Here is a 26978-nt window from a genome sequence, read left to right on the forward strand (position 1 = left end):
GACTTAACAGAAGCAGAAGATATTAAGAAGAGGTGGCAAGAATACACAGAAGAACTGTACAAAAAAGAGCTTCACGACCCAGATAATCACGATGGTGTGATCACTCACCTAGAGCCAGACATCCTGTAATGTGAAGTCAAGGGGGCCTTAGGAAGCATCACTATGAACAAAGCTAGTGGAGGTGATGGAATTCCAGTTGAGCTATTTCAAATCCTGAAAGATGATGCTGTGAAAGTGCTGCACTCAATATGCCAGCAAATTTGGAAAGCTAAACAGTGGCCACAGGACTGGAAAAGGTCAGTTTAATTCCAATCCCAAAGAAAGGCAATGCCAAAGAATGCTCAAACTACCTCACAATTGCACTCATCTCACATGCTAGTAAAGTAATGCTTAAAATTCTCCAAGCCAGGCTTCAGCAATATGTGAACTGTGAACTTCCAGATGTTCAAGCTGGTTTTAGAAAAGGCAGAGGAACCGAGATCAAATTGCCAACATCCACTGGATCATTGAAAAAGCAAGAGAGTTCAAGAAAACCATCTATATCTGCTTTACTGACTATGCCAAAGCCTTTGACTGTGTGGATCACAATAAACTGTGGAAAATTCTGAAGAGATGGGAATACCAGACCACCTGACTTGCCTCTTGAGAAACCTGTATGCAAGTCAGGAAGCACCAGTTAGAACTGGACATGGAACAACAGACTGGTTCCAAATAGGAAAAGGAGTATGTCAAGGCTGTATATTATCACCCTGCTTATTTAACTTATATGCAGTATACATCATGAGAAACGCTGGGCTGGATGAAGCACAAGCTGGAATCAAGATTGCTGGGAGAAATATCAATAATCTCATATGTGCATGATGACACCACCCTTATGGTAGAAAGTGAAGAGGAACTAAAGAGCCCCTTGATGAAAGTGAAAGAGGAGAGTAAAAAAGTTGGCTTAAAGTTCAACATTCAGAAAACTAAGATCATGGCATCTGGTCCCATCACTTCATGGCAAACAGATGGGGAAACAGTGGGAAACAGTGGTTGACTTTATTTTTCTGGGCTCCAAAATCACTGCAGATGGTGACTGCAGCCATGAAATTAAAAGACGCTTACTCCTTGGAAGGAAAGTTATGACCAACGTAGACAGCATATTAAAAAACCACATTACTTTGCCAACAAAGGTCCATCTAGTCAAGGCTATGTTTTTTCCAGTGGTCATGCATGGATGTGAGAGTTGGACTATAAAGAAAGCTGAGCACTGAAGACTTGATGCTTTTGAACTGTGGTGTTGGAGAAGACTCTTTGAGAGTCCCTTGGACTGCAAGGAGATCCAGCCAGTCCATCCTAAAGGAGATCAATCCTGGGTGTTCATTGGAAGGACTGATGTTGAAGCTGAAACTCCAATACTTTGGCCACCTGATGCAAAGAGCTGACTCACTGGAAAAGACCCTGATACTGCGAAAGATTGAGGGCAGGAGGAGAAGGGGACGACAGAGTATGAGATGGTTGAACGGCATCACCAACTCGATGGACAGGGTTTAGGTGGACTCCGGGATTTGATGACGGACAGGGAGGCCTCGCATGCTACGGTTCATGGGGTCGCAAAGAGTTGGACACAACTGAGCAACTGAACTGAACTGAAACAACTTAGCATGCACATATGGAAAAATGAAGCTTTGGAAAGAAAATGGGCTACTCTTTTTTTTTTTTTTTGCCCTCCAGGTTATTCTAAACTGAGTTGTTCAATCAGTTTAATACTAGAAAACAGAGAATGTTTGTTTCTAAATGTGTTTTTGAAATTAGATTATTATTTAATTAGGAATAAACATTGCATCATCAATGATGGAAATTATGACTTAATAATTTTGCTGATGAATCCTGCTGTTCAGAAAGCAATTCAAGTGTTGGTCTATGAATAACATTTTCAATATACTGTCCAAATGGATTGACCAAAAGAAAGTTGAAAATATATGCAGCTAAGTTTGCCCTGTCCTTTTCCAGATGATGGCACTTGTCTTGCTTTCTTATGTAATTTGATATGAAATTACTAACAGTATGTAATACTATTATCAACAAAGTAGCAACTATATGAGCACTAGATTAAAATCTTTATTTTTCAAATATTTCCAGATATTGATGAGGACAGTGAATCATTTGCCTGTGGTGAAAATGAACTGTGTAAAAAAATTAATGGTGGCTATAACTGTTCCTGCAGGGAAGGTTATCAGACATCCACAGGAAATCACTGTTTATACCTATTGATAGCATTTATTGCCAAAATAAATATACTATTTAATTTTATATGTTATCAAAGCACTATGGGGACTTCTCTGGTGGTCCAGTGGTTAAGACTTCACCTTCCAATACAGGGGGGTGCAAGTTCAATCCCTGGTTGAGAAACTAAGATCCCACATGCCTCACAGCCAAAAAAGTGAAAGTCACTCAGTCATGTCCGACTCTTTGCAACCCCATGGACTATATAGTCTATGGAATTCTCCAGGCCAGAATACTGAAGTGGGTAGCCTTTCACTTCTCCAGGCGATCTTCCCAACTCAGGGATCAAACCCAGGTCTCCCGCATTGTAGGTGGATTCTTTACCAGCTGAGCCACTAGTAACAAATTCAATAAAGACTTTAAAAATGGTCCACATCAAAAAACAAAATCTTAAAGCACTATATAAAATATGACTGCATAGTTTTGAAGTATCAAAGAGCTACATCTTCCAAGAAACGTGCCAGTAGTCCTTTATCTACAAAATGAAATAATGGAAGATGTTTTATTTAATGGCAAATGTAGATCACATGTTTTATGTAATTGTTGTTTAGTCACTAAGTCATGTCCAACTCTTGTGACTCCATGCACTGTAGACTGCCAGGCTCCTTCTGTCCATGGGGTTTCCCAGGCAAAAACACTGGAGTGAGTTGTCATTTCTTTCTCCAGGGGCTCTTCCCAACCCAGGGATCAGACCCCATCTCCTGCACTGGTAGGCGGGTTCTTTACCACTGACCCCATATACCCTATTTCCTTTCAGTAACTATAATTTTCTATTTTCCATAAAATAGTTTGCATTTTAACAAATAAAAATAAGTGAATTTTTATGAGGAGTAAAACTTAAATAATAATAAAAAATGTTTTAAATAAATGAACTTTCATGAATAAATAAAAATAAAACTCAAATGTTAAGAATGTGTCTTAATATCTAAATAAGTGAGCAAAATCATTGGAATCAATATAATTATCTTAGGGAAAATATTTTTTGAAACTTAATACATAACTATTTTTTTCTACAGAAATTGTGAATCCAGACTGCCATTTAGATAATGCCTGTGTTGCTGAAAATATTAATAAAACTTTAACAAAAGTGAGTAAAAGAGTTGAATTAAATTTTATTCTGTTTTGACATTTTAGTTTCAGTTATAATCTTTCCAAAGGCACATTTTTTTTAAGAGTAACAAACTGTTGATCTTCATGTAGAGTTGAAAATATTTACATATAAAGATCCAAGTATTTTGTTTGGGTGTCAGATAAAATTAATTTGAAAATCCCCAAAATACTGAAGAAGACATATATTTAATATAAGTTACTTTTTCACTATTCTGTACACTGGCAAGTTATTACAACGTGTTAAGAAATTTGGTGGGTAAAATAGTAAAAACACATTTTGATCACAGGCCATATCCACATTCTAAGGAGACATAGTTGTATGCAATTAGATTTTGTGCACCAAAGCAATATTATTCCAAAGAGTAAGACGTCCATGAAATTATTGTCCTATGATTAGAAGTGAGTTTCAACATGACTCATTAGCAATCAGGTAAAGCAAATTGCCATTTTATCATGTAAAAAAATTTCTGGTTTACTAAAACCTAATTCAAATTAAGTCATAATTTATTATACATTTTAAAAGCTAGTTTAAAATGATAAATTCAAATGTACATTGCCTTTCTGAAGTAACTTCTGTGCTTTTTAAGCTATTTGCTAATCCTTTATAAATACTTTCAGGTTTCATTGCTTCATGTTGGGATTTAGTTGTAGTCTGATAGCTTATGTGTAGGAGTGAAAAAAACATATTTAACATGTAACCTGTATTCTTGTAAAGACCCAATAGTGCTTTAAGCTGGTTTTCTTTTTCTGAACTCATATTTGTTCAGATTAGACACATAGAAGAACCTGTGGCTTTGCTACGAGAAGTCTATAGAAATTCTTTGAAAGATCTTTCACCGATGGATATAATTGCATATACAGAAGTATTAGCTGAATCATCCCCATTATTGGGTTATATGAACAGCTCGAATTCAGCCAAGGACACCTCTTCTAATTCAACTCTTACTGTAAGTATGTTGAGCTTTAACTCAATATAAGTTTAAAAGTTTCCTTACATCTGTGATTAATGTAAGATTCCAACATTTTTAAAAGGTACACTTTTTTTCAACAGGAATTTGTAAAAACTCTGAATAATTTTGTTCAAAAGGATACATTTACAGTTTGGGACAAGTTATCTACAAATCAGAGAATAACTCATCTCACAAAACTGATACATACTGCTGAGCAGGCTACCTTAAGGATATCTCAGAACTTTCAAAAGACCACTCAGTTTGATACTAATTCAAGTGATATAGGTAAGAAGTCAAGGTCAATTTCAAGGCAATAGTGTTTTCCAAAGAAGCCATTCTCAAAAGAGATGAAAAGTATCTACACTGCCGTTAATTAAATTGGCAGTACAGACATAAATGATGAAGCATATCACAAGAGTGGGTATGAATGAAGTTTGAATAAAAAGGATGAATGCATGAGATTTGTCTCCTACTTGCAACTTTCACCTTTTCCTATTTCTGAACTGTTTATCATTTAAATGCTCAGAGAACCTTACTTCCTTGTTATCTTGACTTGTATTCATGACTTGGCAGGATCTGTCTTGACCGGTGATAGTATAAATAGATTTTCTGGATGTAATATATTTAAAGTCAAACTTTTATTGAATTATAACCCATATAAAGACAAATGTACTTATCAAATGAATATAAGTTGATGAATTTTCACAAAATGAACACATCTGTATAATAACACCTCAGAAGACCCCTCATCCCCCTTGCCAACCACTCCTGACCCCTAAAGGTAATGCCATCCTGACTTCTAACACCAGTTCACAAGCATAATTTTTATTGTTTCTGCAATAATCTGATTCTTATTTTTAACATTGAAATCCTTTGGACATATATCTTTGTCATGAATGTAGTATATTTTAATTTCTCATTAGGAATCATTTGCCTTTCAGTAATATAAAGCAATTAACATAACAAATTAGAATATTTCCTGCTTTATGAAATCTCATGCTTGACACTTTTAAGAATCTGGATCAAACTGAGCTTGCCTGTAAAGTTGCTCTGAGGCAACAAGGTACACTTTCTGAAATAATCATCGCATACACCTCTATTATATTTTCTGGATACTATCCTGCTGTACAGTAGTAGATATACAAAAATCTTTATGTCATCAGGACTCACCAGTTACTCAAAATTAAGATAACAAGCATTGTGACTCACAAATTTCTGTATCCGTTCATGAAAAAGGTGACTATGCACAGGTAAGGAAATTATCACTCAAGAATTTAATTCAGTCACTCTGTATATAATAAATTATGTTGTAGATATAATCCTCTAATACATTATAATTTCTTGTCTGCTTTAGTAATTATGATTTATAGCTTCTTTGTGTACATATTTTCTTTTATTAATAGAGATAGAATTAAATGATGAATGCTGTAGTGTAATAAAAAAACTATGAACTTGAATTAAATTTTTAAATACACATTATAATGTCTAGACATCATGTTCAGAATACATTCATTCTACCTGATGTAATTAAGAGTTGAAATATGATAATGATGGATCAAGTTCTTTCTAACTAAATATATTAATTAAACTAACGTCAGAGAATTTATTATTTTCATATTTTTGTTTCAGCTCTCAAAGCTTTCTTTTTTGATTCACATCACATAAAATATATTCATCCCCATATGAATATGGATGGAGATAATATAAAGATATTTCCAAAGAGAAAAACTGCATATGATTCAAATGGTAGGACTTTGACAAACTTATAAACAATATTTCAATGTTTTGCAATAAATACCATAGATTTGCTTGTATCATATGTGCTTATAACATGTGTGGTTTTCTATAGAAAAATATGTTTATACGTAGAAATTCTATATTTGTATTTGATATTTTTATTATGATAAAAATACCTGGGGAGAATTTTAGCTCATATCTAGATTCTTCTTGTCCTTGACCCTCCAAATCTGTAATTGTCTAACACTGTTAGGATCCCAGTGGAAATATACAAAGGAACTGTCGTTTTATTCCTCATTTTGCAGCAGTCAGTGGATGCCATAATTTTAATAAAGTCCTTTTAATAGTTCTTCTTCAGAAATCCTTCATATTCCCCATTGTGAGCCTGAATTTGGGATTGTGTGAGGAAGACAAATAGAAATAGTTTTCAAAAAAGGTAGAAAGTTATTGTTTAAGCTTGAATTTCTCTTCTGTTCATTTCTTAGTCTTTGTACAGTAACTCTTCAACTACACTAAAGGCAGGGTTTCTTAAGAAATGTGACCCAAGAGTGCTAGTACTAGCAGATGACTTTATAATTATCTAACTAACATCCTCATTTTATGGACAATAAAACTAAAGCACGAGAAGTTAATGGATTTATCTCTATATATGTAACAGATAATACAGAACTAAAACTTGAAGGGAAGGAGTTAACATAGAAATCAGCCCTGAACAGGTTTTCCTTGTCACCTAACCACAGACAAGCTAGCAGCTGCTATTCTAGTTTAACCATTTATCTGTCCTCAGTGCAATGCACTTAGGAAAAAAAAAAAAGTAACAACCCTGCTGATAATAGAAATATTGTTGTTTTCATATAGGTCAAAATATATTACCTAAAGAAAGCATGATTATAATATTTTCTCAAAGCAAGTATAGGTGATCATACATAAAATGGAAAATATATGTAATAATACACATATGTCACTTTATAGACATCATTTTATTTAAAAAAATACATTGTCTTTATTGTTAAAAAGCAGTTTGTGCTTTCATTCTCAGAAAAAATATCTTTTTAAAAAAATTTTTACAGCACTAATGGGAAATGTGTTTCTAATCCATTGATATTATCCTCTCAATTTTTTTCTTGTCATTTTTTATTCAAAAGTAGGGAACAGATGGCCATAAAAAAGCAAAAATAACTAAGCCATACTGCCATTGGACCCATGGTTCTTACCCCATTATATCATATTCTAATTAACCAAGCACACACATAATATTTAGGAGCAAATCCAAAGAATGTGTTAAACTGTTGTATTTTCAAAGACAATTTGAGTAGGATTTAGAAACTGAGAATAAAGACATTGAGAATACTTATCATAGTGACAGATGATAAAATTGTCATGGAATTAATATCTCAAAGAGATCCTGTCTGAGTGTACAGTAGGTTTGTTATATTTCATAATCATGCATGCAAACTCTGACATTTGAAAGGAACAGTAATACTGGCTCTCAAGAATGCAGAAGAAGAAAATTTGTTTTCCTCAAGGTTGAATCTTTAAAAGAAGGACAAGTGTAACAAACTGATCAAACCCATTCAATGATGTCTACATGCAATTATTCGTTTATTGACAAAATCTGTTAATGAAAACACGTATTAGTTAAAAGCTGCATAATGTCATCAGTAGGAAAATACAGGAGGCACAGATGGATTTTTAATATTTTTTATGTACTGAATTTTGGTGTCATTAATGAATGAACTAGTTTACAAAAATAGATACTGAACTGATACGAAAATTAAAAGCCAGATCAGGCCTAGAATTAGTGAGAAATTTAAAATAGGTTCCAAATGATAAAAATGAACAAATATTGAAACTATATTCAGAAAAAAATTAAAAAGGTATTTTGAACCATTCCATGTGGTATGCATCTTCTTTTACTCAAAATTGATGTTAAAAAATAGTTTCCTTTAAAAAAGATAGGAGTGATTCATAGTTTTAAATCCATGTTATCTTTATGCTGCTTCATTTGATTTTGAACCATCCCCTCCTACGACCTCTGAGAAGTTGCTTTTGTATGAATTTGTTCATCAACTGGACTAAGTCAGGTTCACCTAAGAGGTTTCCAGGTTCTGCTTCTGACCCAGGTCTGTCCATAGCAAATGCTGGGTTAGCTGCCAATCTCCTAGAGCCATCATAATTTCACTAGATCAAACATGGTATACTAATATTTCTCTGAGCTGACAGTTTAGGAAAATATGTAACGTATCTGAATATCAGCAAGACTCTTAGCGGTGTCTTTGGTACCTTTCTAGACTGAGATAGAAAGCATATTGATATATTTTTGCAACTTCTAGCTCACATAATGATATCCAAAGAATACTATTTACTAATAAATGTATTAAATTGTGATGTGGAGAGTTCCAGCTTTGTATCACAATCCTTTGTTTTTGATGACATTGTCACATTTGTATTAATGATTGTGATTATTTTGTGCTTTTCAGATTATTTACTGGTGTCACAAATTTGAGGAAACAAATGAATATGGTAGAGTTATTCCTAAGTTGTTCAAGCATCGAAGCAAGCATATAATGTTTCCAGTTATTAAGTATAGCAATAATCATCTTAATATAGCATCTTAAATTTTACAGACAGCTCTCTCATATAGTGACAGTACATGGTCTCCACCTTATCCAAGTAGATAGCCAGGGGGAGTATCACTATTCACTCATGATGTTTTACATGAGAATGTTCATGTTTACCCAGGGACAGACAAGTGTAAGCAATGACTAAAACCAGAACTTCTAATTCTAAATAAATAAATTCTGAATATAAATTCCTCAATTTACTATTATTCTATACAGCAGAGAAGTTACATGACGTAAGTGAAGATGGGAATTTTAAAAGACAATAGATGCTGATGTTGAGTTGTTCACACAATTAATATCAGTGATAATGAACTTCTACAAAAACAGAGGCAATTTGAGATCCACTAAAGTAGGTGCAGAGTCCAGGCTAAGGAAAAAATAGTCATGAGATAGTATGGACTGATCTGGTAACATTCCTAGTATTGGGTTATGTGCTACATCTGGGGAGTCTGAGGGTGCAGATAAATGGCTGCCTTGAAAGCCAATAAATTCCCTACCCTGAGACTGCGTATGTCATCAATTTAAATAGGAAACATTTCAGTGGGCATGAGGCTGAACTCAGTGGCATCTCACAACTCTTCAGTTATAAACTTTCGTAACACTATAAAGAAATATGTATTTTTGTTATACAATAATTTTTTACCAGTATCTTTCTAATTCATACACTTGTCCAGCAATGTAGTAAGTCAAGATTTTATTTTTCAAGTAAGTATACCTAACACCTTGCTTCTTACTCAGCACTTAGATGTAAATTTATCTAGGACAGAATTTCTCCTAACTATAGTTTGTGCCAAGGAGATGCTACAATCCATGATCAGAGTCATAGAGGTCAGAGAACCTGTTTTAATATTGTTTGATGATGTGAGCATAGATATAATAAGACCCACATTTCAGTATCTGGGAATGTGTATAACTGCCTCTTCTATGTTTATTTTAAGAATTTTTCTGAATGCCTTTATTTGATTGACAGGCAGTGTTGCAGTTGCATTTTTATATTATAAGAGCATTGGTCCTCTGTTTTCATCATCTGACAACTTATTGGAACCTCAAAGTTATGATAAAGCTGAAGAAGAGGGAAGAGTCATCTCTTCAGTAATTTCACTCTCAATTAGCTCAAACCCACCCACATTATACGAACTTGAAAAAGTAACATTTACATTAAGTCACATAAAGGTAAGTTGAAATTCCAGTGACTATTGATTATTATTGTGAAACATTCAAAGAAATGAGTTTTTTTGTTGTGTCACTTTAATTATATGTGAATTCTTGAGTTTAAACCTACAAATTCAAAATCAAAGAGTAAAAGGCGAAAGATTTATACGATCTGAAGAGAAACCAGATTCATTTTGATATTTGGCAAAACTAATACAATTATGTAAAGTTTAAAAATAAAATAAAATTAAAAAAAAAAAACAAAGTCAAAGAGTAAAGTGATTTCAGCTAATTTTTCTATAAAATATTTTGGGGGCTTCCCCAGTGGCTCGGAATTTGCCTGCCAATACAGGAGACAAGGGTTCAATCCCTGGTCTGGGAAGACCCTGCATGCCACAGAGCACCTAAGCACATGCACCTCAACTATTGAGGCTGTGCTCTAGAGCCCAGGAACCGCAACTGTTGAGCCCACATGCTCCGAACTACTGAAGCCCACATCCTAGAGCGCATGCTCTGCAACTAGAGAAGCCACTGCAAAGAGAAGCCCACACAAGGCAGCTAAAGCATAGCCCCTGCTTGCTGAAAGTAGAGAAAGCCCACACAGCACTGAAGATCCATCACAGCCAAAAATATTAAAACAAATAAAATGAGCTAAATCAAAAAAATGTGTAGCTAAAAATAAATAGCTTGGTACTTTCAGTGCTTTTTATACTTTCTAATGAATACCAAAGAATTTTAGGTATTTGATCTCTGAAATTAAACTACATTTTAGTTTTAAAAGTACATTTTTCATTTTGGAAATCTCTGTACCTTTAAGGAATAAGTTATAAAAACATATCAAAGAGACAAATATTACTTTTGTAATGAGGGAAATGTTTGGTTAATAATTGTCATATAAAACAATATTTCGAGGGATTTGGGTGCTGATTACAGTGAAATCATAGAGAAGTTTATAATGTTTTTTCCTAAAGAAAGTATCTGAGACCACTTTACTCTTTTTTTTTTCACTTTACTATTTTATTGTTATTCTAAATCTTTTTTCAAATCCATATATAATTAAAACCATATAATGAAAAAAATATGATTAGAAATAACCAAGCATTTAGGTTTTCTATAGACCTAAAAGTGAACGGGAAAACAGGAAATCATATGGTTTGCTGCATACCGTTGATGGTTTCTTGGGCTTTCAATTGAATTTCAGTCCCAGTACATGATTAAAGTGCCTCAGAAGCTCCATTTAGAGAACCTTGAAGCTGGGCAAGGTTGTCATGCAAATTGAAAATTGTATTTGCATGTTTATGAGAAACAGGGGACTCAAAGAACATATAGTCAACCTTCCATATCCACAGGTTCCACATCCATGAATTCAACCAAACACAGATGGAAAATATTTGAGGGGAAAAAATTCCAGAAAGTTCCAAAAAGCAAAACTTGAATTTATTGCAGGCCATCAATTATTTACATAGCATTTACATTTTATTGTATATTATAAGTAATCTAGAGATGATTTAAAATATCTGAGAAGATGTGCATAAATTAGATGCAAACCCTATTTTCTGGAAGTCACTCAAGCATCTGTGGTTTTCAGGATGCACAGGAGTCCTGGAATCAATCACCTGTGACTATCAAGGGATCACTATATATGCTTACATACAATCCAGATTTGTCACTGTAAAGAAAGATGCCTGATGTAGAGAGAAACTAAAGTGTATGGAAAATCCAAATAACTAGTAGCTCAGACCTAAACATTGATAGGCATTCTGCTGAGGGAAAAAGAAGGAGTGAAATGTTTTAAGAATGGAAAATAAGTTTAGATATTTTCAGATACTAAATGCAAATGACCTTTTGATCCTAGAAAAAAATACATTGTTCTTTTACGTGGTCTCATGGTTTTTCTATGTTATTTTAATTGGGGTGTAATTGCTTTACAATATTGTATTAGTTTCTTCTGTATAATAAAGAGAATCAGCTATATATGTATAAATTTCCCTCCCTCTTGAACCTCCCTTCCACCCCACCCCCCATCCTACCCATCTAGGCCATCCAAAGCCTTCAGCTGAGCTCCCTGTGCTGTACAGCAGTTTCCCACTAGCTGTTTTACATATTTGTTGTTATTCTTCAGTTACTCAGTCATGTCTGACTCTTTGCAACCCCATGGACTGCATCATGACAGGCTTCCCAGTCCTTCACTGTCTCCCAGAGCTTGCTCAAACTTATATCCATTGAGTCGGTGATGCCATCTCATCCTCTGTCGTCCCCTTCTTCGCCTGCCTTCAATCTTTCCCAGCGTGAGGGTCTTTTCTAATAGGTCAGTTCTTCACATCAGGTGGCCAAAGTACTGGCGCTTCAGTTTCAGTATCAGTCCTTTCAATGAATATTCAGAGTTTATTTCTTTTAGGAGTGACTGGTTTGATCTCCTTGCTGTCCAAGAGACCCTCAAGAGTCTTCTCCAACACCACAGTTCAAAAGCATCAATTCTTTGGCACTGAGCTTTCTTTATAGTCCAGCTCTCACATCCATACATGACTACTGGAAAAACCATAGCTTTGTCGGCAAAGTAATGTCTCTGCTTTTTAATACGCTGTCTAGGTTGGTCATAGCTTTTCTTCTAAGGGGCAAGCGTCTTTTAATTTCATGGCTGCAAAAACCATCTGCAGTGATTTTGGAGCCAAAAAAAATAAAATCTCTCACTATTTCCATTGTTTCCCCATCTATTTGTCATGAAGTGATGGGACTAGATATCTTGATCTTAGTTTTCTGAATGTTGAGTTTTAAGCCAGCTCTTTTACTCTCCTCTTTCACCTTCATCATGAGGCTCTTTAATTGTTCTTCATTTTCTGCCATAAGGGTGGTGTCATCTGCATATTGGAGGTTATTGATATTTCTCCAAGAAATCTTAATTCCAGCTTGTGCTTTGTCCAGCCCAGCATTTCATATGATGTACTCTGCATATAAGTTAAATAAGCAGAGTGACAGTATACGAGCTTTGACATACTCCATTCCCAATTTGGAACCAGTCTATTGTTCCATGTCTGATTCCAGCTGTTGCTTCTTAACCTGCAAACAGGTTTTGCAGGAGGCAAGTAAGGTGGTCTGATATTCCCACCACTTTAAGAATTTTCCACAGCCTTAGGAAGCATCACTATGAACAAAGCTAGTGGAGGTGATGGAATTCCAGTTGAGCTATTTCAAATCCGGAAAGATGATGTTGTGAAAATACTACACTGAATATGCCAGCAAATTTGGAAAACTCAGCAGTGGCCACAGGACTGGAAATGGTCAGTTTTCATTCCAGTTCCAAAGAAAGGCAATACCAAAGAATGCTCAAACTGTCGCACAGTTGCACTCATCTCACACGCTAATAAAGTGATGCTTAAAATTCTCCAAGCCAGGCTTCAGCAATATGTGAACCGTGAACTTCCCAACATTCAAGCTGGTTTTAGAAAAGGCAGAGGAACCAGAGATCAAATTGCCAATATCTGCTGGATCGTCAAAAAAACAAGAGAATTCCAGAAAAACATCTATTTCTGCTTTATTGACTATGCCAAAGCCTTGACAGTGTGGATCACAATAAACTGTGGAAAATTCTGAAAGAGATGGAAATACCAGACCACCTGATCTGCCTCCTGAGATATCTGTATGCAGGTCAGGAAGCAACAGTTAGAACTGGACATGGAACAACAGACTGGTTCCAAATAGGAAAAGGAGTACGTCAAGGCTGTATATTATCACCCAGCTTATTTAACTTATATGCAGAGTATATCATGAGAAATGCTGGGCTGGAGGAAGCACAAACTAGAATCAAGATTGCCAGGAGAAATATCAATTATCTCAGATATGCAGATGATACCACCCTTATGGCAGAAAGTGAAGAAGAACTAAAGAGCCTCTTGATGAAAGTGAAAGAGGAGAGTGAAAAAGTTGGCTTAAAGCTCAGCATTCAGAAAACTAAGATCATGGCATCCGGTCTCATCACTTCATGGCAAATAGATGGGGAAACAGTGGAAATAGTGGCTGACTTTATTTTTCTGGGCTCCAAAATCACTGCAGATGGTGACTGCAGCCATGAAATTAAAAGATGCTTACTCCTTGGAAGGAAAGTTATGACCAACCTAGATAGCATATTAAAAAGTAGAGACATGACTTTGCCAACAAAGGTCCATCTAGTCAAGGCTATGGTTTTTCCAGTGGTCATGTATGGATGTGAGAGTTGGACTATAAAGAAAGCTGAGTGCCAAAGAATTGATGCTTTTGAACTGTGGTATTGAAGAAGACTCTTGAGAGTCCCTTGGACTGCAAGGAGATCCAACCAGTCCATCCTAAAGGAGATCAGTCTTGGGTATTCATTGGAAGGACTGATGTTGAAGCTGAAACTCCAATACTTTGGCCACCTGGTGCAGAGAGCTGACTCATTTGAAAAGACCCTGATGCTGGCAAAGATTGACGGCAGGAGGAGAAAGGGACAACAGAGGATGAGATGGTTGGATGGCATCACCAACTCAATGGACATGGGTTTGGGTGGACTCTGGGAGTTGGTGATGGACAGGGAGGCCTGACGTGCTGCGGTTCATGGGGTCACAAAGAGTCAGACATGACTGATCAACTGAAGTGAACTGAACTGAACTGAATTGAACAGTTTGTTGTGATCCACAAAGTCAAACCTTTAGTCAATGAATCAGAAGTAGATGTTTTTTCTGGAATTCTCTTGCTTTTTATGTGACCTAACAGATGTTGACAATTTGATCTCTGGTTTCTCTGCCTTGCCTATGTGTTGGTAGTTTGGTTTAGTCACTAAATTGTGTCCAACTCATGACCCTGACTGTAGCTGGCCAGGCTCCTCCCTCTGTGGGATTTCTCAGGCAAGAATACTGAGGGGTTGCCATTTCCTTCCCCAGGGGTTCTTCCTGACCCAGGGATCAAACCTGGGTCTCCTGCATTGCAGGCATATTCCTTACTGATTGAGCCACCAGAGAAGCCAATATAATTTTATGCAAGGTAGTGTACATATGGGCTTCCCTACTGACTCAGTAAAGAATCTGCCTGTGATGGGGAGACCTGGATTTGATCCCTGGGTCAGGAAGATCCTCTGGAGAAAGGAATGGCCACCCACTCCAGTGTTCTTGCCTGGAGAATCCCAAGGACAAAGGAGCCTGGTGGGATTCAGTCTATGGGATCGCAAGATTTGGACGCGGAATAGTGACTAAACCACCAGCAATATTTTCTTTAATAAATATTTAATCTGAAGATTTATGTTTGATTCTGCTTTACTCCACTTATCAATGATTTGTTATTGTTGTTTAGTCACTGAGTCGTGTCCAACTCTTTTGCAACCCCATGGACTATAGTCTGCCAAGCTCCTCTGTCCATGGGATTTCCCAGGCAAGTATACTGCAGTAGGTTGCCCTTTCCTTCTGCAGGGGATCTTCCAAACTCAGAAATTGAACCCACATCTCCTGCTTGGCAGGTGGATTCTTTACCCCCGAGCCACCAGGTCTTAAATACAGTTTTGACATATCTTAGTCTCTTAATACAATACCCTCTTCACAAGGCTCTTTGGAGGATCAGATTAAACAAAGTGGGTGAGAAAGCACGTGGTTAACTGTAAATTGTTATATAATTGTAAATAGTTTTATTTCTAAAAGATAAACTAGCATAGATATATAGCATTTTATGAATAACTTATTAAAACTTAAAGTGCATTAGGTATTGTATTGTGATTAGTTAATATATGATAAGGAGAACTCTGCTACGTATTGAACAATCATCCTGTAATCTATTTGATCAGCCCCTGTGATCTATGATCTTACACTCACCACACTTTACCTCATTCATTACTGGAACTGCATTGGCTTCTAGATATATCTGGAAAACGTTCGTTGAGTCTCACTTCAGAGCTTTTCTGTTTTCCATTCCAGCTGTCAGAACCCTCTGTTCCCAAGTCTTTAGGGCTCACAGTGTCACTTAATTGAAGTATTTTCTTAAACATCTTTTCCTGTGAGAAGCCTCCTCAAGATTAATCCTGCTCTCATTTCCCTGGCGTTTTTAATAATTTCTCATCTTCTCATTAGAATATAAAGTCAGCAATACAAACACTTTTTCTGTTTTGTTCAGTGTTTTATTTTTAGCACCTGGATCAATGACTAACAGCTAGTGCATACTCAATAAATATTTGTTGAAGATAATAAAGATATGTCATGCCCCATTCTAGATAAGATACATGATAGTGCTCAGTCGTGTCTGACTCTTGGCCACCCCATGGCCTCTAGCCCTTCGGGCTCCTCAGTCCATCGAACTTTCCAGGCAAGAACACTGGAATAGGTTGCCATTTCCTCCTCCCGGGGATCTTCCTGACTCGGGAGTCCAACCCTGGTCTCCTGCATTTCCTGCATTAGCAAGCAGATTCTTTATCACTGAGCCCCCTGGGAAGCCCCTACGTGATCTCAGTTGATAATAATTCTCACAACTACATGAAACAGAAGTGATCAAATATAGCATGGTCGTAGGAAAAACTTCAGTTCTTTCACACAACAGCAGCACTCTCTTATTAGTGTTGATTTTATGCTTTACCTTTTAGGCGTGGTTTTAATTATATTGTTATGCAAAATAGTATTTTAAATATAACTGAAATGATATCATATGTGTGACTCTTTTCTCATCAGTGAAATGTCTCTTTTTCAGACCACAGAGAAATGGAAGAGTCAGTGTGCATTCTGGAACTACTTACCTGACACCATGAATGGCAGCTGGTCTTCAGAGGGCTGTGAGCTGACACACTCGAATGATACCCACACCTCGTGCCACTGTAACCATCTGACACATTTTGCAATTTTGATGTCTTCTGGTTCTTCTATTGTAAGGCAATTTCCCACTTCATATTTCTAAATCTGGCTTTGCTTTTTTTCTTGTTTTTCACGTTGTTCAAGACAATAATTAATTATTATATGTTCTTTGGATGTAAATAGCATATTTAATTTATTGATATGATCTCAACATTACCTTTTTTAGTCTCTCTTTTCTTACCTGCGTTCTATGACATATAGTTTAAATCTTTGATTGTTTTTAGTGTAAGACTTACCAGTTTATAATAGCTAGTAGGTTATATATCAGATTTCTATTCAGACTTTAGTTTTTAATGCTGCTTTTAGGAACCATTTGTACATTTTAAAGGATCATGAACTTTAAGGGCTTTTCCCTTTGTATTGAAAGTTTATTTTTACTGATGACAGATTCATTTAAATCTCTGATACCTGGTCAGTAAGTGTTATTAGCATATCTGTAACAAATACAATTTTTTAATAATGTAGAATGCCACAGAATTTTAGACATGAAAAATCTCACTAAAGTAAAAAGCTTCAGATTATGTATTTTACATCATAATATCTTGCTTTTACATTGTATAATTTTTTTATTTTGTAATCTTTAGATTGCAGTCTCATTTCTATACAAAACTTAGAATTCATCAAATTCTTATTGTGACTAAATAAATCTGCCTAACCGTAATGTCAGTGATAAAATTTTTTTTTTTTTCTGAATGAAAGGTGATTTTTTTCTGAATGTTAAATAAACTAAGGTGCCTCTGTTATGTATATAAAACCATCTGGTTAGAGTGAAACCAAACTTTCCCATTTCAAAGTCTCTCACCTATACTATTTTGTTATTCTATTTTTGCAGCATTTATGATACCTTCATTTAATGTGTTTAAATGAATTACTGCATAGAAATAAGACTTATTCTTGTCACTGATAAATCTGCTTTAATTAACCATTTTCACATTACAATAATGAATTGCCTTGCTAATATCAAGAAACCGATGGTGATAACATTGTTAAACCATATACTAATATACACTATGCTTAGAAAAAAAATCACTAATTATAGAACTGTTAAAGTGCTATGTGATTTATATCAGATTTCTGTGAATATTAAGCATATTCAGAAGTACAAAGTTTTCTCATCTAAATGCACATTTGTATTTTTACATTTTAGGAACAGTTTGATTAATGTTTCACCGAAAAAGAAAGTTCATTATATGTTGCAGTTCCTTTGACAAGCTACTGAGTTAAGTCTCTTAACAGCTGTATTATTATTTTCCCTTAGGGTATTAAAGATTATAATATTCTTACAAGGATCACTCAGCTAGGAATAATTATTTCACTGATTTGCCTTGCCCTATGCATTTTTACCTTCTGGTTCTTCAGTGAAATTCAAAGCACGAGGACAACAATTCACAAAAATCTCTGCTGTAGCCTGTTCCTTGCTGAACTTGTTTTTCTTGTTGGGATAAATACAAATACCAATAAGGTATGTAGATCTCTCTTACTCTCTGCTTTCTAAATTTTTACTTTCCTAAATATATATGTAATAGAAACATGAATTGGAATTAAGGGCTTGGTGGAGCAAACACACTATATACTTTGTTCTTAAAGCTTTTCTAAGTTTGAAATGCTAACATATATTAGCAACTTGTTGATTTAGTTCCATTAACCACGGTGGCCCTCATGATGAACTGTAAAAAGAAATAACCTTGTTTTGTTTTGGTTTGGTTTGTTTCTACATGGCCATTAAACAAAAGTAGAGGGGAGAAAGATACTAGAAAACAAATGTTTATCGTATGACAGGGACAGAACACAAAAGAGGTTAGAATTCATAGGTTGAAATTTGATAAATTAGCTCAGCCTAGTAACTGCACTTTTGTAATAACCATTTTCCACCATTAGTGATCTAGAGCCTTGTCAAATATCTCCCATATTGATTTAGACTGACCTGAGGTGAGATAAAACAAGCAATAACTTTATTAGGTGAAATGACTCTGAGAGCAGATGGGAAGATAAAGACATGGAGAGCCATCAGGCCGAGATGCAGGTCTGAGCCTGAGTGAAGAAGGAAAGAAGGAAGAAAGGACTAGTGGTAGAAGTAGAAGCACCTTGGGCTTCCCAGGTGGTGCTAGTGGTAAAGAACCCACCTGACAATGCAGGAGATGTGAGAGATGCAAGGTCCATCCCTGGGTCAGAAAGATCCCCTGGAGGAGATGGTGTGGAAACCCACTCCAGTATTCTTGCCTGGAGAATCCCTCACAGAGGAATCTGATGGATTACAATCCATGAGGTCGCAAATAGTTGGACACAACTGAAGTGATTTGCCATGCACAGAAACACTTTAGAAAGCAGGGCAGTTGAGGAAAGCTCAGCTTGCCTGTGAAGTAGTCCTTTCAGAAGACCCTCAACCAAAGTCACATGGCAAGTCTCTCAAGAAGAGTAATGTCTTGCTGTGCTCAGTTAATGGCTATCAGCGGTCAGTCCTAAAGGAAATCAACCCTGAATATTCATTGAAAGGACCGATGCAGAAGGTGAAGCCCCAATACTTGGGCCACCTGATGGGAAGAGCCAACTCATTGTAAGAGACTCTGATGCTGGGAAAGATTGAAGGCAAAAGGAGAAGGGGGCAGCAGAGGATGAGATGCTTGGATGGCATCACCAACTCAATGGATATGGATTTGAGCAAACTCTGGGAGATAATAAAGGAAAGGGAAGCCTGACATGCTGCAGTCCTTGGGGGTCTCACCAAGTCTGACATGACTTAGCGAGTGAATAACAACAACAGCCATCAGAAATCCTGGGCACATCAGTGGCTTTCCTGTGCAGCTGCTGCAGCCCACTCTGCAGCTGGAGACCAGAGAAATACATCAACATGACCACAGAACCTTCAGTTGCCTCCATATTTCCATTCTTTTTAGTGATCTTCCAAGTAGTGAGGGTAACCATCAGTTATCAATGTTCTCTTCTGAAGTAGATGCCACAAAGCACCTATTTAATATAATATATGCTAAATTGTAAACTCCATATCTGTTTTTGTTTTTCAATGGTATTTATAACATCATTCATTTTTGTGTATCCCCACTATCCTCCAATGCATAATTCCCCTGTCTTCATCCCATCATTATCCTCATCACAAAACTATTTTTTTCAGTCTTTCTTTTCAATTCTATGTTTCACCTGTCAAATTCTCCCCATTTTCGAGCCATATTTCAAATTTCACTTCTTCACTAAAGTGGTTCCCAGATTTTAATCATCACCTCCAACCTTATATAGTGCTCTAAAATATATTTTAGTAGGTAATCTCTTTATGGTTGACTTATACTCTATTAAGTGTAGTAAGTATTTAAATATTATTATGTTATCTCACCGGTAATTGGGTTGTGTGTGTGTGTGTTAGTCACTCAGTCATGTGAGACTCTTTGTGAGCCCATAAACTGTAGCCCACCAGGCTCCTCTGTTCATGGAATACTCCAGGCAAGAATACTGGAGTGGGTTGCCATTTACTTCTCCAAGGGATCTTCCTGACCCAGGCATCAAACCTGGGTCTTCCACATTATGGGCAGATTCTTTACCATCAGAGCCACCAGGGAAGCCCAACTGTGTTAGTTCTGTTAATACAGAAATGTATAACTGCTTCATTTGTTATTTCTTATTTCTTCATTTCTAACTCTAGTTCTAAGTATGAAGTCAGTACTAATAGATAACATTTTACTGAAATCCATCTCAAACGTACCTGTTAATCTTGTAACTTAAAGTGAATATATAATGGGTATTTTTGTAAAATATATCATCATTTATTCATTTGTTTTATAAATTCAGTACTCTCTCTTATTTATTATATTTTGTTTAACATTGTGTTAGCATTAATTTTCATTCTTTGAGCACAATTAAAATAAAGACATCTCCAAAACAGAAATCAGCTCAAATCACAGCATAGTCACTGAGATAATCATGGTTGCATGTGACCAATCCACAGTTTATCACATAAGTGTATAAAACATATAAATCTCTAGACAAGACTAGCAACTTAATTCTGTTACAGGACTGATGAGTGTTGCACTTTGGTGAAGCACAGTTCTTTTAAATCAGGTGGAAGTGGTACAATTAAAAAGCTTGACATCTGATAAGGATATTTTACTGTGATCAAGCATTATATAAAATAGTATAATTTATAGAGAAAGTCAACATTTTATGTTACAATAATGTTAAAATAAGCATTGCTTATGGTTTCATTCTTTCTGTGTTGTCTAGCTCTTCTGTTCCATCGTTGCCGGGCTGCTGCACTACTTCTTTTTAGCTGCCTTTGCATGGATGTGCATTGAAGGCATCCACCTCTATCTCATTGTTGTAGGAGTCATCTATAACAAAGGATTTTTGCACAAGAATTTTTATATTTTTGGCTATCTCAGCCCAGCTGTGGTAGTTGGATTTTCAGCATCATTAGGATACAGATATTATGGCACCACCAAAGTGTAAGTTAAGATGTTCTCATAAATATTTGATATGCAATTCTGAATAAGCTGTGTATATCACTGAAACTCTTGCTTTGTCGAAGTACATACAAACATAAGTATAGATTTTATCTATTATTTACTTTTCAGATGTTGGCTTAGCACAGAAAACAACTTTATCTGGAGTTTTATAGGACCAGCCTGTCTAATCATTCTTGTAAGTATATTTTAAAATTGCGGTTAGAATTCGGAAAAGTGTTGATTTAAAAGTGCTTAAAATTCTCAGCAATCAGTCTTTACTTTGAGAGGAAAATTTATTTTGCGCACTTTACTATAAATCATTTATTAACACTATAAACATTGCTTCACTAATAAGAAAAAATATACATCTTAAACTCAAAGCTATTACAGTTCACTTGCACCTCTTGGGAGGATGTATTTTTGCATTACTTGTAAGAAAAGCATTTTTCACTTATCAGTAGTATCTCAGCATACTTCAGTACTGAGAGTGTGCCAACCAGCTGATAATCTGGCATTTCAGATGTTTACGTTATTTAATCTTTTATCAATGATCAGTGATCTTTGAAGATTAGACTGTCATCTTTATAGTTTTATCATCCTTATGTACCCTGTCATCACGAAAGTGATTTCAAACTAAATTGCAACATCAGAGACAAGAACCCACTATTTCCCATGAGCAGACAAGTCATATATTGATAGCCCTATTTCAGTTGGGAAGAGGGCCTTTTAATTCTTATTGGAAGTGGTTTCAAACCTACAAATTTGGCAGCTGTTATATGTTCCATTCTAAATAAAGACATTTTTATATGTCTCCAGAGCATGTCTAAGTGCCGTAAGTTTTCAAAGCCATTCTGAATATAATAGTCTGTCAGGGAATCTGGGAGGTCTGACTGCTCTACAGTAGAATGAATTGTTAATGGAGGAGTTGTGACAATATTTTGGACAACTTTGTCCCATATGTTTTGACCATAAGTCAGATATCTTTTTGAATTTTTTTCCTCTCAGTCTTTCCCCATGTGCTTTTATGGTTGTGAGGAAGCTGCTAAATGGAAAAAGACTTGAAATGCAAAGCAGAGGATTTTTATCAAGGTTTATTGTTTAATGGCATGAGTGAAAGTGCATTTAGAGACTATATTTCCTAAAGATTGCAGAAAAATTGTTTATAATTCTGACAATGAGGCTAGCAATAGAAAAAGAAAACACTTGAAAGATTTCAGCTAAAACAGCTTCAGAGTTAATTTAGAATTGAAAAATTTTCAACTATGTGAGAATATAGGTTGAATATGTCCCATCCATGAATTTTCATGTGTTTCCCTGATACGGGCATTCTGTGTATAGGTCCTATCTCTATATTGTTATTGTACTTATTCCTTCTCTCCAGAGTGGACCATCTCTGATACTGTTTTGTACAAGTGAAAGTTCTGTGGATCAGTGATCCTTAGAGTTTAGAGGAACGTATGAGCTAGGAATTATCTGAAAACAGGAAAAAATAACAAACATACTTCTCTAAAGTAAGAAATGGAAAGTGTTCCCTGAAATTATTTTTTTACTCTTGCTGCTATAACGGGAGAGATAACTGGATTCTCTTATGGTAAGATGGATGGACTTTAGAAAGGATATCCAAAAATGAGTCCTGTAAACTTTCCTAGAAACCTAAATGAACAGGGTCACACTGTCCTAGTCTGAAATCAATGAACCAATGTGTCTTCCATACAGTTTCTGTATATTAATCATTCCATTTAACTAGAGGGTCATACAGGCCCCTTAGTTTTACTCTAAAACTGAATACCGTTTATCTTTTATAAATATTTAAAACAGAAGAAATTCTTTAAATAATTATTGAATGAAAGTGAATTCCTTTACTCTAGTTATCTCACTTTCTGTGCTAATTCTGGCATATTATTAACTGACTTAGCAGCAGCAGCTCACTTTCTGTGTTAATGCTGGCATATTATTATTAAGCAGTATGATACATTAAGTAAAACTTTTCCTGAAGAGTATTGAGTTGTCCCAGAATAGTATTGAGTTCAATGAGTAAAAGAAATTTTGAGCACCAGATATTTTAAAAAGAGCCCCAATAATTTGGACCTGACACTTTCCAGGGGTCTTACAAAGAGACAGTAGGACCAGCTATAACCCAGTAAGGAGATTTGAGGAGTGGTGGGGGCGAGAGAGTCATGACTTGGAATTAGGAGTCCTTGGCCTGTAAGGGAGTACATTGTTCTTTGTGTAAAGATTTTCCTTACCTTACCAGTGGAAAAAAATAAGTGCTCCCCCCAGTTCTCCTTGAAGACGAGTTGTAGAGGAGTACTGTAAAATGTCTGTAGACAATGGAATTGGAAATGGTAAAATAGTAAAAACTCTCATCCTGATCCAAGGTTGAATGCCAGGGGAATTTTAATGTCTCCTTGATATACAAGAGTAGAGTATGAACAGTTTTTATGACACCTTGACATATTCCCCTGACTTTGGGTCAAGGGTGAACATAGAACATAGAGTTGCTTTTAGTTCCCTGCAGATTGCATGCTTATTGTCCATTCCCTTGACAGCAGGGAGGAAAAGGATTATTATAGAGTGTGCTTGGAAATAAATTGATGGGGGTAGCACACAAAGGTTTCAGCTATCTTGTAGGTACAGAAAATTTAGACGAGGGAAAGTTGTAGGGATGCACAGAATGTTGTCAGGTCAAGTGAAGTTACACACAACAAGAGAATAGGTTGAGGACAGGAATGTTGAATGGTAGCATGGCTAGCGCTCTCTGAAATAGAAGGGGTTAAGATGAAATAAAATACTATAAACACTAAGATCGAACTTACCATCTAAGTGGAGGCCAACACATGAACAAAGATTGTTGGTGTTGAATCGCTAAGTCATGTCCAATTCTTCTGCGACTCCATGGACTGTAGCCCCTCAGGCTCCTCTGTCCATGGTATTTCCCAGGCAAGAATACTGGAGTGGATTGCCATTTCCTCCTCCAGAGGATCTTCCTGACCCAGGGATTGAACCCATGTCTCCTGCATTAGCAGACAGATTCTTTATCCCTGAGCCACAGGGGAAGCACATCAAGACTACCAACAGTAATAAGAACCAGACTAAACCAGAGTGATGTCATGAAGCTCTCTCCATCACCAAGAGCTGATCAAACCCTTCTAGCCCCATGCAGCAGAGGAGCTGAGCTTTAGGAATGGAGGAACACATCCTAGAACCATCCATGCCACTCTAACAGTCATCTACACAGAATTACTGAATTGAAAATTATCATCCTTTGTTAGGGGATATTCTGGTAGGAAAGGATGCCAAGCCATATTATTAAGTTCACTATCTTAAGTGAGTGATCTGGGCATGATGGGAAAACAAAAGAAATATAAGAATTATGCTCTGTCCACTCTAGTATCAGTGAGGAGAAAGCAAGTTGAAACAAATGCAAAGCATAACATATAATTAAATATAAGTGATAACTGGTGAGATCTGAAAGACATCAACATGGGCTGGACCACACCAGTGAGATGAGAAACTCATTTGTGGATGGGTGAGAAACAGAGTCTACTCTACATACATTGGATTCTTAGTGTGAACTTAAGTGTCTCCTAAGCAACCCTGTAAGCTTGCCAGATTCCTTCTGAAGGAAAACAAAGGACACAGACAAAAAAGTTGCTATTGTAAATAAGGAATCCCAGAAATCACAAAATTACCATGTTACTGAAAATATTCAATAATCATATTTTCATAGATACATCACTTCTTAAGTCTGTGTCATTAATTATCAAATTTCCCACCTTGAATTTATCCATTTCTTCTCTACTTTCATAATCAGACATTTGTTATCCTATTGAGTCACTGCTGCTCTTAAGATTATAGTATTAATAACAATAATAGGAATTTTAAATTTACAATTTATTGAGCAGCTACTAATTTTAAAAAGATAAGTAATATTTCAGTATTCAGTCTCCTTAAATCATCCATCCACATTGTTATTGTCCCATTTTATAGTTAGTGAAAAGTAGAATTTGATTCAAAATGCTAAGTGATTGGCCCCAAGACACTACAAATAAATGAGGCTACAACTTGAAACTAGTTCTGGATTAATTTTAACTTACCACTTGTGCAGTTGCCTTCTAATCTGACATTCTGATGCCATTCTTTCCCATTTCATTTTAATCTATTCATAATCAACTGGCCCAAACTCAGCTCACATAGTGGGAACTATTAATAAGAAAAATAAGAACATTAATATTAAGCTCATTTATTCCTGGCAATAAGTGTGTTAGTGTATTTAATCTAATCCTTTAACAACTCAAAAATGTATGTGTGTGATGTATTTTATTTTCAAGTTGGAAAGATTGAAGTATTGAGTGGTTACACAATTGGCCAAATAGCCACAAAGTACATAAAGTAGGAACTCAGGTTCATAAATTTGAATCCATGCCCTACTTTCTTCATCTCAGTCCCAATAGTTTCCCTTGACCTATAGTTCGGAGCCTAGTGGGCTGCTGTCTATGGGGTCACACAGAGTCAGACACACTAAAGCAACTTAGCAGCAGCAGCAGCATAGTTCAAATAGGGCTTCCCTGTGGCTCAGCAGTAAAGAATCTGCCAGCAATGCAGGAGACATGAGTTTGATCCCTGGGTTGGAAAGATCTGCTGGAGAAGGAAGTGGCAACCCACTGCAGTATTCTTGCTTGAGAAATTCAATGGACAGAGGAGCCTGGTGGGCTACAGTCCATGGGGTTGCAAAAGAGTTGGACACGACTTTAGCAACTAAACCACCACCACATGTTTCAAATACCATAGACTGGTATATAAAGTTATCAGTAGTTTAGCTGAGCCCTGTCTATTTTCAGTCCTTTTTCACACTGCATGTCTCCACTAAACAACTCTTATAAAAACATTATCCTCTTTAGAATATTTACTGTTCCTTGGCTATTTCTTTGATTCTTTTCAGTCAATAATCCTACCACCTTGTGATGCCTGAAATCAGTTTGATCCTTTCTTCAACATGATCCCACAGAACTTTGACTCAAACCCTGAAGAGTACTTTTAATGCTTTGTTTGGTTTCACATGGTAACTTTCTCTGTGCATTACACTTCTTATCTCCAATGTACAAACACCCAAACAAAGAGCTGTGAGTCTCTTGGTTCACTAACCATAACTTGTTCAATAATCAGTGCCACTGGTTGCCTGACCTTAGGGACCACAGCCCAATGAGTTGCAAATGAATTCTCTACAGAGCAACATTCACAATACATTCTGTGCATGATTGGACTCTACACTGTAAAACTATCAGCCCTCTCTTTGGTTACTCCAGAACACAGAAGGTAGGAAGTCCTTAATAATTATCTATTTTAGTTGATTCATAATTGAAGACCATGATAATAAAAGAGGCAGGAAGAAGCACCCTGTGAGCTTTCTTAAGAAATCTTTCTTAAGACATGTGTTCTGGATTCCTAACACGTAAAATGAAGATAATGATGGCCAGTCCAACACAAAAGATACAGTAAATACCAAACAATTTTTTAGGAAAAAAAAAATCTGTTCTTTAAAAATTAAAACAGTAAAACACACAATAATTTGGAGGACAATCTTGGCTTTCTTAGCTTTACCTTTTGTATTAAAAATTAAATTAAAACCCTGATTTTAAAACCATCATTTGCACAACAAAAATCTGTATGCCACAGAATGTATGTTTGGCCAATATAGTGTGTGTGTGTATACATATACATAAGCATGTGAAAGTGAAAGTGTTGTGTCTGACTCTTTGCAACCCCATGGACTATAGCCCACCAGGCTCCTCTGTCCATGGAATTCTCCAGGCAAGAATACTGAAGTGGGTTGCCATGCCCTTCTCCAAGGGA

General features: G+C 36.1%; 1 protein-coding gene across 4 annotated transcripts in view; it reads left to right on the forward strand.

The window, feature by feature from the left end:
- ADGRL4 (adhesion G protein-coupled receptor L4) overlaps positions 1 to 26978 on the forward strand; it is a 141362-nt gene that overhangs the window by 85873 nt on the left and 28511 nt on the right. For all 4 annotated transcript variants that reach the window (XM_027536793.1, XM_027536792.1, XM_027536791.1 and 1 more), the window contains 9 exons: positions 3282 to 3352; positions 4143 to 4322; positions 4427 to 4610; positions 5955 to 6071; positions 9657 to 9859; positions 16517 to 16690; positions 17936 to 18139; positions 20905 to 21125; positions 21255 to 21321. In XM_027536793.1, the coding sequence (XP_027392594.1) occupies positions 3282 to 3352; positions 4143 to 4322; positions 4427 to 4610; positions 5955 to 6071; positions 9657 to 9859; positions 16517 to 16690; positions 17936 to 18139; positions 20905 to 21125; positions 21255 to 21321 (1421 nt within the window). The remainder of the gene's footprint in view (positions 1 to 3281; positions 3353 to 4142; positions 4323 to 4426; positions 4611 to 5954; positions 6072 to 9656; positions 9860 to 16516; positions 16691 to 17935; positions 18140 to 20904; positions 21126 to 21254; positions 21322 to 26978) is intronic.

Source organism: Bos indicus x Bos taurus, chromosome 3 (assembly GCF_003369695.1).
Source record: "Bos indicus x Bos taurus breed Angus x Brahman F1 hybrid chromosome 3, Bos_hybrid_MaternalHap_v2.0, whole genome shotgun sequence".
Classification (NCBI taxonomy): Eukaryota; Metazoa; Chordata; class Mammalia; order Artiodactyla; family Bovidae; genus Bos; species Bos indicus x Bos taurus.